This window comes from Danio rerio, chromosome 3 (assembly GCF_052040795.2).
Source record: "Danio rerio strain M-AB ecotype USA chromosome 3, GRCz13ab, whole genome shotgun sequence".
Lineage (NCBI taxonomy): Eukaryota > Metazoa > Chordata > Actinopteri > Cypriniformes > Danionidae > Danio > Danio rerio.
Window position 1 is genome coordinate 62921397 of NC_141023.1, and position 13719 is coordinate 62935115.

At 34.8% G+C, this 13719-nt stretch overlaps 1 protein-coding gene across 4 annotated transcripts in view; it reads left to right on the forward strand.

Annotated features, from left to right (window-relative positions):
- Nucleotides 1-4264: 4264 nt before the first annotated feature.
- The window catches only part of pycr1a (pyrroline-5-carboxylate reductase 1a), an 80608-nt gene continuing 71153 nt past the window's right edge, over nucleotides 4265-13719 (forward strand). For 3 of the 4 annotated variants that reach the window (XM_087242365.1, XM_087242363.1, XM_087242364.1), the window contains exons 1-8: nucleotides 4265-4377; nucleotides 4602-4674; nucleotides 7507-7577; nucleotides 7654-7833; nucleotides 8000-8221; nucleotides 8416-8508; nucleotides 8613-8776; nucleotides 10788-10890. In XM_087242365.1, coding sequence (XP_087098491.1) covers nucleotides 4608-4674; nucleotides 7507-7577; nucleotides 7654-7833; nucleotides 8000-8221; nucleotides 8416-8508; nucleotides 8613-8776; nucleotides 10788-10890 — 900 coding nt within the window. In that variant the 5' untranslated portion in view covers nucleotides 4265-4377; nucleotides 4602-4607. Of the gene's footprint in view, nucleotides 4378-4601; nucleotides 4675-7506; nucleotides 7578-7653; nucleotides 7834-7999; nucleotides 8222-8415; nucleotides 8509-8612; nucleotides 8777-10787; nucleotides 12428-13719 lie in introns of those variants that run through there. The other variant, NM_200826.2, reaches the window with a different exon arrangement.

Consider the following 13719-nt stretch of genomic DNA (forward strand, 5'->3'; position numbering starts at 1 on the left):
ATTTTTTAAAAGCAATTTTAAGGACAAAATTATTAGCTCCTTCAAGCTATATTTTTTCCTCATGAGTTATAAAAACTATTATGTTTAGAAATGTGTTTAAAAAAAATTCTCTGTTAAACAGAAATTGGGGGGGGGGGAAATAAATAGGGGGCTAATATTTCTGACATCAACTGTATTATGAAAGACTATGGGTTATGTCTTTCAAGCTTTCTTTAAAATATCTTCTTAAAAGATTTAAAGAAGAAAGAAGAAAACTCATAAAGGTTTGGAACAAGTCAAGGTTGAGAAAATGATGACAGAATTTTCATTTTTGGGTGAACTGACTGAAAATGTTTTTTTTCTTATCCTACAAAGCAACAAACATAAAAATATAAGAAATATTAAGAAAACCCGCCTATAAAGTTGTCAAGAATTAATATTTAGCTTTGCATATCAGAAATTTAGTCCTGATAAATCTAAAGTAGGAAGTTTATCAAAGATCTTTAAAGTGATGTAAAAAAAAGACTTTTAACTTGTTGTCCAGGGTCACATTAGGAACATCATGTTTTACGCAGCGGATGTCCTTCCAGCTGCAACCCATCACTGGCAAACATCCATACACACTTACTCACACATACACTATGGACAATTTAGCCTACCCATTTCACCTATAGCACATGTTTTTGGACTTGTGGGAAAAAAAACGGAGCACCCGGAGGAAACCCACACGAACATGGGGAGAACATGCAAACTCCACACAGAAACACCAGCTGAGACTCGAACCAGCGATCTTCTTGCTGTGAGAAAGAACTGTGCAGCCCATGTCTTTAAAGTTGTCCAGAATAAGTTCTTGGCAACCCATATTACTAATTAGAAGTTTTGATATATTTGTTCAAAGTAGGAAATTTACTAAATGTCTTTTATGGAACACAACATTTACTTAATATTCTATTGATTTTGGCAAAAAATAAAAATCAATAATTTTGACCCATTTCATGGATTTTAGGTCACTGCCAAAATTAGTGTAATTTGTGATCCAGGGTCACAAATATAGATGACCATTTATTCCAATTGTTAAGGTGCTCAAAGAACCTCTCTTTATGCATTTTGTGATACATCTACAAAGGCTTCAATGGGTTGATCAGTGTGTTTAATAATAATAATAACAACAACGACAATGCATTTAATTTATTTTGCACTTTATCTACACCAGAGTGCTACTTTAAGCATAATACAGACAAAAACACATTCAACTGAAGCAGTAAAAAAAGCCCTCCACAGCAGCAACAGTAAATATAACTAAGACTAAAATACCATCTTAAATAGCATGTTTTAACTGTTACTTAAATAATAATTGTGGTGACCTTTCTAACAGGCAAAGGAAGTGCATTACACAACCTCGGAGCTGCTACAGAGAAAGCTCTTTCTCCCATGTTTTTTTATTTTTTTAATCTAAAATAAAGTAGTTTGTAACTTCATTAAATTGTTACTTACGCTCAAATCACCAATGAAATAGTACTTTTGGATTCAGTGCACATCAGAATTGACAGAACTGTTCACTTAGGTATTGTCTATATATATATATATATACACCATGTTTTTTTCTTTTAAAAAAATACTGTAGTTTTATTTGTCATGGTGCTTAGCGAGCACTTCCCTTTATACTGTACTTCTCTATCAATCTACTCAGGCCCCAATGGTTGTTCAGTATGTCTTGTTTTTTTTTTTATAGATTGTTACTAACTTGCATTGTTATATGTACTCTCAACATATTTAATTAAATTAATTGTTTGTTATTAAATTAAATATGTTGTTAAATAAACTTGAATTCAAACTTGAAATCATTTTTCTTATTCTCGCAGCACCACTGAATACTTGCAAACACAAGTAGGGATGAATAATATAAACATACAAATTATTCAAATTAAGCCATTTTCTGTATGATTATGGTGGTCATTTATAACCTACCCTTTTTTTTTTTAATAAAAAATGCATTAAAATGTCCCCATACCAAAATTGGACACATTTTAAATCAATTTACATTATTATATCAATATAATAAAGTAATTATATATATATATATATATATATATATATATATATATATATATATATATATATATATATATGTATATATATATATGTATATATATATGTATATATATATATATATATATATATATATGTATATATATATATATGTATATATATATATATATATATATATATATATATATATATATATATATATATATATATATATATATATAATATTTACTTCAAATTAAAAGCAATAAACACCTAATGATGCTAAAAGAAAAGCGCCACAAACAGATTATTATCCTGACATTCCTATGTGGTTCCTATTTGGTCTTTTTTGTGAGTGTGGAACTAAATAAAAACATTCTGGCAGCGTTCTCTGTGGGTTCATTTTCTCTTTTTTTATGACCAAACTAATCTTTCCAGAAAGTAGTTTTCGTTGTTGTTTTGTTTGTTTGTTTTATTTAGAGTTAAAAATGTTGGGGTTAGAGAATGATCTATTTTACACTGTAAAAAAAGACTCAACTCAAAATTATAATGTAACTGCAGAACTTTTTTGAGTTGACTTTCAACCCAGGTACTGCTATTGACTTGATTTAAGTTGAGTAAACTCAAAAATGTCCTGCACCTGGTTGCCTGAAAATTTTAAGTTGAGTCAACTTTTTTACAGTGTACATAAGGAAATATTTCCAAGCTAACCAACAAAGAATGTTCTGTGAACCAAAAATCGTCAGCTGAGGGTTAACATCGAATTCCAATGACATTTTTGTAGAGATCAAACCTTTTACATACTCTCTGATCAACCATACATGACTCAAACCATCAGCTTATTTTTTAAAATAAATTAAATAAATGTAAAAATTACCATGGTTGAATTGAATAAACTAAACTGGCCGTAGTGTATGTGTGTGGATAAGTGTGTATGGATGTTTTCCAGTACTGGGTTGCAGCTGGAAGGGCATCCATTTTTTGTGAAACAAATGCTGGATAAGTTGGCGATTCGTTCTGCAGTGGTAACCCCTGATGAATAAATAACTAAGCCGAAGGAATGAATAAAATTACCAAGGCCAATTATAGTTAACACTTTAGTGTATTTGAACCATATTGTAAAATAAATATTATTATATTTACAACACTTTATAAATGCTGCACCACACTGTTTATAATAGTGAACTTATAAACTGTAGTAAATAATATAATACACTTTAGTTTTTTCTACAGTAAATTGTGGTGTATTGTAGAATATACCCTAGTTCAGGATGCAAATTATCACGGGGGTCAACGTTTTCAGTTATATTAGTTTGTGTAATGCTTCAGTCAATCTAATGTCTGCACTAATTTAAATGGCATCTAATTTAGTAATCAAACATATTTTACATGTTTTGTGGGATATTTAGTGTTCTGACCTACAGTATTCTCTGATTAGCTATTTTAGAGGTTACTGTAGGTCAAACTATGCAACTAATTAGACTACTTTTCGGCTATATGTAAAAACAATCAGCTATTTACAAGAAAAGTGTCTTACCGGTGTCTATCAGTGACCTGCTGGTTTCAGATTTTTTTCTTGCATGGACTGATTAACATTTACAAATCACAATGGTATGAACCATTTTAGGGCTGCTTAAATGTATATTTATATTATCTATGATTTGAATTATGAATATTATTAAATATACAGATCAAAGCAAACTATTTCTTACTATTTAGAGTACTGACCCGTCATGTATGTTTTGACGTCAATCCCCCCAAACCCCCCTGTAACTCACCTTGCCCTAGTTGCAGAACACACATTAATTCAAGTAGACCTTTGTAGTATGCTTCAAAAACACTACATTGTTTACAATAAATTACTATTGAGCATTTTGAGGGAAAAAAGAGAACTATATAACGATGTGCTGTCTTGAGGTTACTCAAGAAATATGTTTGAGAGCTAGTTGGTTAAAACAGAGCAAGAATATGCTCATGATAAGATAACTGTGTGTAAATAATTTATAAAAAAAACATGAAAAATACAGAATTCAGTAAAATATCACGACGGTGAAGATACCAAAACAGAGCAGAGCAGCAGCAAACCCTCACAAGATTTTCCTGTCTTTCTGTTGACACGAGGCCACGTGTTCACAACGAGTGATGCAACTGGCTTTTCTGACAGCAGAGCTGGCCAACCAGGACGCGCAGCGCACACATAAACTCCAGTGATTGGCTGCGGCCCAAGCACGTCTGTGCTGTGATTGGTGAACGCGTCGTACTCCACACACTCCACTAATGGCAGTTCACAGACAGCGTGAACAACACAACAAACAAACCTGAAATAAACTAAATATAAGTGAACCAGCTCTTCAGCACATCGTATTTTAGGTACGTTTCTTAGATAACATTTAAACATTCAGTTTTCAGCATTTATCTCGTTGTTTCTGCTGTGTACTGTATATTCAGTCATATCAGGAAATAGATAAAATATCGAGGAGACGCTGTTCTTCTGTTAACTTTACCTCAGCGGATGTATATTACTGTTAGAGACTAGACCGTGAACCCTTGTGTTTTGTTCAGCTGGTCAATGTTGATATTGTGGTCATTAACAGGTCAGAATGAGTGTGGGATTTATCGGAGCTGGTCAGCTGGCGCATGCGCTGGTCAAGGGCTTCACAGCCGCAGGTACAGCGACATTTACACACACTCACCACTAGAAAGCGCACTGCCACACGATAAAACACAACACTGAGAAATTATTAATCTTCAATTTTTGGAAAATGTGTATTTATACTTGATCTGAAAGTGAAATAAATAAGTTTCCAATTGATGTGTGACTTCGTAGGAATACATGAAAAAATACTGATACTGTATAAGAAACATCAAATAACTTTATAAGAGATTTAAATATTACACTTTGGATGGTTTGATAAAAAAATTTCTGTTAAATAATTATCTGATGATTGCAATTGTCTACAACACAACAAACATTGACCTCAATGCAGTTTTTGTTTAATTGTTTTTCTTATTTTTTAAATTTTATCTTAATATCCAGATTTTTTTAACCATGTTTTGTACAGTAAGTGCATCCTGTTAGAACAGGGGCGCCCAAACTTTTTCGTATAAATGGCCAAAAATCAAATATCATTGATAGCCATGGGCCGAAGGTAAATATACCAAACTGTATTACATTAAAGTTGCCATAGGTAATTTCCTAATTTATGTAATAATGTTTTAAAATAAACAGAAAACATTACTTTAAATCCTATTAACTAATGCAGTATACCATTTAAATCATTTAAAATGATTGCAATAAAAACATAAACAGTCACACTTACAGTATAAGTGGGCATTTACAGTGGAGTAGTTCAATGCTAAATACACTAGTCAAGCAGAATCTGCCTTTGCCTTGATTTGCTCACCAAAAGTCTGTTGGTGACAGTATATACATTTGCACTAAATTAAAGAATTAGTTTCAGTTTTACCAATAAAACAAAAAAGGTTACATTAGCTTTGAAATTACAATCTCTAAACCATCCCCAATATATTTCCTCTCCTCTCAAATGGGATTGTGGGCCAAACCAAACATATCCATGGTTCAACTTTGGTCCACGGGCCATAATTTGGGCATCTATCTGTTAAATGGAGGAGTTTCCCCCAAAATTAAATATACCCCATTTACTCATCTTCAAACCATCCTTATGGCATATGGCTTTTTTGTCAGACGAACACAATTTTATCCTGGCTCTTTAATCCCACTATAATCTTGAAATTAATCTAGATGAATCTAGATTAAAATGGCTCATTTGAATTCTGCCGAAGCCATTCAGAACATGTGTGCTACCCAAATAATAAGCCTTTGAGAACGGGTTTCTCAAGCCAGGTGGCGCATTAGACCAGGGGCTCATCTCCTGTTTCCAAAATGCATCACAAACTACTTGAGAAACTGTTCTACTATGATAATTGGAGATGAAAATAAATGATGTTCAATAAGATGTGCTTATATTTACTAACTGTTTATTCGGTTAAACATAAATGTTGAACTGTAGGCCTACATAAGCTCCAAACAGCGATTTTTGATTACCTAAAGTCATAACTGAGCTAAACAGAAATGGAATTAAGACGTGGAGTAAGCAGATATTACTGGTATTGTTGAAGTAAACACCGCAATTAAACTATTACCATCATGCCATTTTTTCCGATAAGATCCACACCGAACCGCACAGACGCACACACACACACATCGCAAAATGTGGAAGTTTTTTCTTTCCATTTGACGTGCATTATTAAATTCCATGACATTCTCACCAGCCCTTACTCCCTATTTGCGTCTAATACCTGAGTTTGTCACAGGGGATGAATGAAATGTTCATGAGTTAAAGTGAAACTTCCGAACTGCAGTTGAAGTCCGGCATCCTGCTGATTTGATTCAGAAGGGCACTTTTTTGTCAGACGGCTCACCGCTCAGGTATACTTCCTCGCTAAAATATCAAAGTGAAAGTCATCATAGCTTGCGTAGAATAGACCAAGGCTGCGTCCGAAACCGCATACTTCCATACTATATAGTACGCTAAAATCAGTATGCGAGCCGAGCAGTATGTCCGAATTCATAGAATTCGAAAAACAGTATGCGAGAAGTACCCGGATGACTTACTACTTCCGGCGAGATTCTAGAGTGCGCATCCCATGCATGCTGCGCTATCCCATAATGCCCCGCGAGCAAATTCATGAATGGGAGTAAAGCGACGCAACTGACGCAGGCAGGTCATGTGACCATGACAAAATGGCGGATGTAGTACGTCTGAATTCCATTCATACTTTTCAGGTTCATACTGCATAGAACATACTTTTCTAATGGAGGAGTAGCACGTTTAAATTCAAATGCAGCACCTACTGAGTAGTATGTATATATATGTATATGTGTGTGTGTGTGTGTGTGTGTGTATGTGTGTGTGTATATATATATATATATATTTCTAATTTTAAAATTCTAAAACTTCCAGTGGTTGCCAATTGCACATTCATAAGGCACATTCATATTGATATGTGTCCAATTTTAAGCATAGTACATCATCATTAATGAAATGCAATTTTTTTATAACTCATTAAAACGATTTTTAGGCTTTGATCCAAATTTTGGTGACTGTCACTTTAAATTCAAATGAGAATATGCAATTTTCAAAAGAGGGCGGAGCTAAAAACCCTATGCCTATGCATAGTGGCAGATAGCTGCTTCCACTCAAGGCTGACGAGGGAGAGATGGTCACTAATGGCTGGGTTTTTCCCCTCTGTAAATCTAAGTTTCTGTAAATCAAAGTTTCTGCAGACTGTTTTTATCAAGTGTGATTATAAAAAAATAAAATTATTTAATTTTTACCATTAGAGGCTGGTTATGTTCACACACTGTTGCCACACAACGGTGTATAAACCCTTTATGAAAATGATTTTTGCATAACAGGTCGTCTTTAACATGAAATCTGTAATGCAGGGTTTACATTAGTCTCCTCTGTCCATCAGGTGTGATCGCCACACACAGGATAACAGCGAGTTCTCCAGACACTGACCTGCCGACGGTCATTGGCCTGAGAGTGAGTGTTTGAGACATCAGTTAACTGAAAGCAGTGATTCAAGCATCTTTATAAACACATATTCTCTGTACCTCAGAAAATGGGAGCGTTCTTCACCACCAGTAATAAAGAGACCGTGAGCAAGAGTGACGTCCTTTTCCTGGCGGTCAAGCCTCATATCATTCCCTTTGTCCTGGACGAGATCGGCCCAGACATTGAAGACCGCCACCTCATCGTCTCCTGTGCTGCAGGAGTGACCATCAGCTCCATCGAGAAGGTCAGACTGCTGCTTTCTGTCTTTTATTATAAAATGTTCTGCCTGTTAAAATCAGAGTGGCACGTTTTTCCTCATGCTTGCAGAAAAAGGCTTACTAAAAACAGAATATATTATTCTGTTTTATATTATAGAAAATATTCATGATGTCTGACCTTTGATATTGCAGAAACTGCTGCAGTACCGTTCAGCACCTAAAGTCATTCGCTGCATGACAAACACCCCGGTGGTGGTCCGCGAGGGGGCCACGGTTTACGCCACAGGCACCCATGCGGAGGTGGAGGACGGGAAGCTCCTGGAGCAGCTAATGGCCAGTGTGGGCTACTGCACCGAGGTGGAAGAGGACCTGATTGATGCCGTCACTGGCCTCAGTGGCAGTGGACCAGCCTATGTAAGCAACAATCAAGCAATCATACATTGACCTCCTGGTGGATTCCCAAATTTACACCATACTGTAGTCATTTGTAGTAGTTACTATCATGTTTTTTTTTTATCTGTACCATACAGTAAAGAATCATTTACTATGAATGACTGTAGTGTTTTTAAAGTGGGTTTTGCTTAAGACTACTTTTATCCTAATCTTAGGCATTCACAGCGGTTGATGCTCTTGCTGATGGAGGGGTGAAGATGGGATTGCCCAGAAGACTGGCTGTACGACTGGGAGCTCAGGCCCTGCTTGTTAGTCTCTCATAGTATCTGAATCCTTTTTCACAATGAAAATCTGATCATCTGCGCTTGAAATTTACAATAAAATTATGTTTTGTTTTGTTTTTTTTTGCAAGGGAGCGGCAAAAATGCTCCTTGAGTCAGAGCAACACCCTGGACAGTTAAAGGACAACGTGGCTTCGCCTGGAGGTGCTACAATCCACGCTTTGCATGTGATGGAAAGTGGCGGTTTCCGCAGCCTCCTGATCAATGCTGTGGAGGCTTCGTGCATTAGAACCAGGTGGAGTGACTTTTTCAGCTAGTTGTGTTAATCTGGCCGTCTTAATTCAGAAGGAATTAAGAGATAAATAGGAAATAAAGGGATAGTTCACCAAAAAAAGGAAAGATTTTGTCATTATTTACTCATGTTTAAGCTTCTTTCTTCTGTTGAGGGCAGACAAAGATATTTGGAGGATAGCTGGAAACCTCAAACCATTACTTTTCATAATAAGTCAGTGGTTAGTGGTTTTCAGCTTTTTTCAAAATACTTAATGTTTTGAAACCATCTGAGGGAGAGTAAATAGTGAGCAAAACCTCATTTTTGGGTGAAATATGCCTTTAGGTTCTTCACTAATTGATAACTACAGTTATATTCCCTGTATTTACTTGTTTTTTTTAATGAAAACAAGAACCTTTCAACTTGAAAATAACCATTAATAAGACATATATATATAAGATGGATATCGCTGTCACCTCACTTTGGCAATTGGCATTTCTGTGTGGAGTTTGCCTGTTCTCCTCTTGTTGCTGTGGGTTTTCTCAGGGTGCTTCTGTTTCCCCCACGGTCCAAAGACATGCGCTATAGATGAATTGGGTAAGCTAAATTGTCCGTAGTATGTGTTTGTGAATTGGTGTTTCCCAGTGATGGGTTGCAGCTGGAAGGGCATCCGCTGCATAAAACATATGCTGGAAAAGGTGGCGGTTCATTCTGCTGTGGTGACCCCTGATTAATAAAGGACTAAGTCGGAAAGGAAATGAATGAATGAACAAGACATTCAAATCCCTTGTTAAATCTCAGAACTTCTGGATGAAATGCGTGTCTAAACGTCAAACAGGATTTCTAATAATTGAAGCTGGTAAATTTTCGTTAGTTGTTTAATAATGATTAAAAACATCTTGAGTTGGTTGATTAAGTGTGTTTCAGTTTAATTAATTTCACAAGTTGTAGTTGTTTTTTTTCCTCTGTCCCTTAGTGTTTCTTCTTGTTATCAAGTCTCTTCAATAACACTCTCATCACTCAATCACTAAACACACCATTTAAAAACTTAATTATCTTCATCTTCAATCTCTTCATTTACAGTGGGGGAAAGTATTCAACACGTCATGTTTTTTTTTTTTTTTCCTGAGAATAATTCCAAAGGAGCTGTTGACATAGAATTGAACCAGATTTTGGTAAAACCCAAACAATACAACCATAAACACAAAAAAGGAAAATAAAATGTTTAAAAACAATGAAATGACACTAGGAGAAAGTACTGAAATGTCTTTAGTACTTTATATAATAGGCTTTTTTATGATGGCAGATTAAATACGCCTCTCATGTGGAGAATTAAGTCACATCAGTTGCTAAGGTGTGAGTTTTTTTTAAATTGGATTTAAGTCAGGTGATTGGCTGGGCCATTCTACAGCATGATTTTCTTTCTCTGAAAGCATTTGAGAGTTTCCTTGGCTGTGTTTTGGATCATCGTCTTGCTGAAATGTCCACCCTGGTTTCCTCTTCCTGCTAATGTAGATGTTAGACTGAAGCAGCGAATATTCATTTACAATGAGGAAGATCAGAGGGTTGCTGAAGAACTACTGAGAGATTTCATCTGCTGTCTGGGCTTTCACTGTCTTTCTACACCTCTCTTTCTTCATATGTTCAATACCTTTTTTCCTGTGTAATTTCATTTTATTACACATAACTTTGTGTTTGCACGGTCATAGAACAGATCCAATTTGTCTCACACATGAGCAAAAAATTGGAAATGGGTCACATTTAACTTAATTTAACAGTCTTCAACTGTGACCTAATAACTTCTAAATACAATGCCTTTTGAATGTACAGAGGAAGACCATTCCACCGTTTTGTTCCTACCACAGCAAGTGAACAGTCGCCACTGTCACTGATTACAAGATCTAATTGATCTGGCCGATGTATGAGACCCTAAAACCTAAATTAAACCTACTTGATACGTGATCTAGGTTTTCCATCTTTGAACAGATTTGTCTCATTTCAAGCTCACTCTCTTTCTTCTCTTTTTTTTTGACAGGGAGCTTCAGTATTTGGCAGATCAAGAGAAGATCTCTCCCGCTGCCATCAAGAAGACGACTCTGGACAAAGTGCTCCAGCAGCCGGGGGTGACAGCAGCAGGGGTCGGGGTCCGGACAGGAATCAACCTCTTTAACAGTACAAACCCCAAACACAAGAAAAGCTGAACCCAATTAGCAGAACAACCAACTGACACATAGACAAAACCACTCCAAAGATTTGCAGATCAGATGATAGAACCAAAAATACTTGAAATAGTCTTCATGAACTGGTTAGTGGGATTCACAGTTGAAACCAGAAGTTTAAATACACAAAACATAACCATTAAAAAAAAAAAGTCTGATGGTTAATCATACTAAATGTTTACTATTTTAGGTCCATTAGGATTACCTACAGTAAATGATTTACATTTGCTAAATGCCAGAATTTTTTTTGAGAATTTTTATTAATTTCTAGACGGTCAAAAGTTGACACACATTTCCACATTTTTTTTAGCTTTGCTTTTAAACTGTATAACTTTGGTCAAATGTTTTGGGAATCCTTCCACAAGCTTTTCACAATAGTTTGAAGGAATTTTGGCCCATTACTCTTGACAGAATTAGTGTAACTGAGTCAGATTTGTAGGCTGTACTGCTTGCACAAGCTTTTTCAACTCTGCCCACAAATTTTCTATAGGATTGAGATCAGGGCTTTGTGATGGCCACTCCAAAACATTCACTCTGTTGTCCTTAAAGCACATTTGAACTAATTTGGCAGTATGCTTAGGTTCATGGTCTGTTTGGAAGACCCATTTGTGGCCGAGTTTTAATTTCTTGGCTGATGTCTTGAGATGTGGCTTCAGTATTTCTACATAATGTTCTTTCCTCATGATGCCATCTATGTTGTGAAGTGGACCAGTCCCTCCTACAGCAAAACAGCCCCACAACATGATGCTGCCGCCCCCATACTTCACAGTTGGGATGGTGTTCCTAGGCTTGTAAGCTTTACCCATTGTTCTCCAAATGTAACACTGGTTATTAAGGCCAAACAGTTCAATCAGAATAACAGGACATGTCTCCAAAATTTAGTCTTTTCCCAGTGTAATTTAGCAAATTGTAATCTGCCTTTTTTGTTGATTCTGGCTTGTTGATTTTCCCATGTTGTCACACAAGGAAGCAGTGTGCTTGCGGTTTTCCTTAAATCCTATTCTACAGTTGTGCCTCCAATTAACTCAGAGGTTGTCAATTAGCCAATCAGAAACTTCCAAACCCTTGACACCATCATCTGAGCTTTTTCAGAGGCAGAATAATCTTATTGAATGTAAACTTGACTTTCAAGAAAAGTTATAACAATTTCTCAAAATATCTCTCTCATTATTCTGCTATTAAGCATAACAGAAACACATTTGGTAATCCTAACCTAGCTAAAAAAAGTTTAGTCACATTAATATCTGACTTTTAAAAAAATGATTATGTGCCTTTTTATACAATGCATGTAAATTTCCTCTGGTTTCAACTGTATATATTTTATTCTGTGCTCAGATACAATTTTATATTGCGCTTTTAGCTAACGCTAGTTTGGACCAACTTTAAGCAATAATTTCTGTTGATATACACTGTAACCGCTGTAACTGTATTTAATAAATCATGTCTAATCTAGAAAGATCATGATGAATTTCTTTTTAAATCTCTATATATATATATATATATATATATATATATATATATATATATATATATATATATATATATATATATATATATATATATTCTGAGCAAAGTTTATACTAGTCTGTAGTTTTCACGTCAGTTTTGTTATGGCGTAATTGTATAAGATTTAAGGTTGGCAGACTCCAAACTGATGGTCAGCCATCGGTGAATGTCTCTCTGGCCTTGTATGTCTCATCAGGTTTACATCAGTATACAGAATCAGCATCTGTGTAAGAAAACATTCTAATTGACTGTTCAGTTATATATTTATATAGTTATCAGTTATATAGTTTATATATATATATATATATATATATATATATATATATATATATATATATATATATATATATATATATACACAGTTGAAGTCAGAATTATTAGCCCCCCTCAATTTATTTATTATTTTTTCTGTTTTAAATATTTCCTTATTTCATTTAAGTTATGTTTAACTGAGCAGGGAACTTATCAGAGTATGTCTGATATTATTTTTTCTTCTGGAGAAGGTCTTACTTGTTTTATTTCAGCTAGAATAGAATCAGTTACTATTTTTTTAAACACCATTTTAAGTTTTTTTTTTCGGTAGTCTACAGAACAAACCATCGTTATAGAATAACTTGCCTAATTACCCTAACCTGCCTAGTTAACCTAATTAACCTAGTTAAGCCTTTAAATGTCACTTTAAGCTGTATAGAAGTGTCTTGAAAAATATCTTGTAAAATATTATTTACTGTCATCATGACAAAGATAAAATAAATCAGTTATAAGAAATGAGTTATTAAAACTATTATGTTTAGAAATCTGATGAAAAAAATCTACTCTCTCTTAAACCGAAATTAGGGCAAAGAATAAACAGAGGCTAATAACTTTGACTATAACTGTAGATATATTAACTATATAACTGATAACTATATAACTGATAACTGTATAACTGAATAGCCAATCAGAATGTTTTTTTACACAGATGCTGATTCTATATACCTATGTAAACCTGATGATTTATATATATATATGTAACATGCAGTTTATTTTTCAAAAATGCTAGTGCCCCTTACCTGGAGTTTCTTAGGGCCCCTAAATAACTAAGTCCACCCTTGTCTACAGTATCCTGTAAACTTGTAAGAAATACAGCTTGTGGTGTGTTGTGTGACTGTCCATCTATCCACTTTTTATAAGATCAGACTTGTTTCCAGGCATTCCAATATGAGCAATCTAAAAATACAATAACAGTACATTATAAAGAGT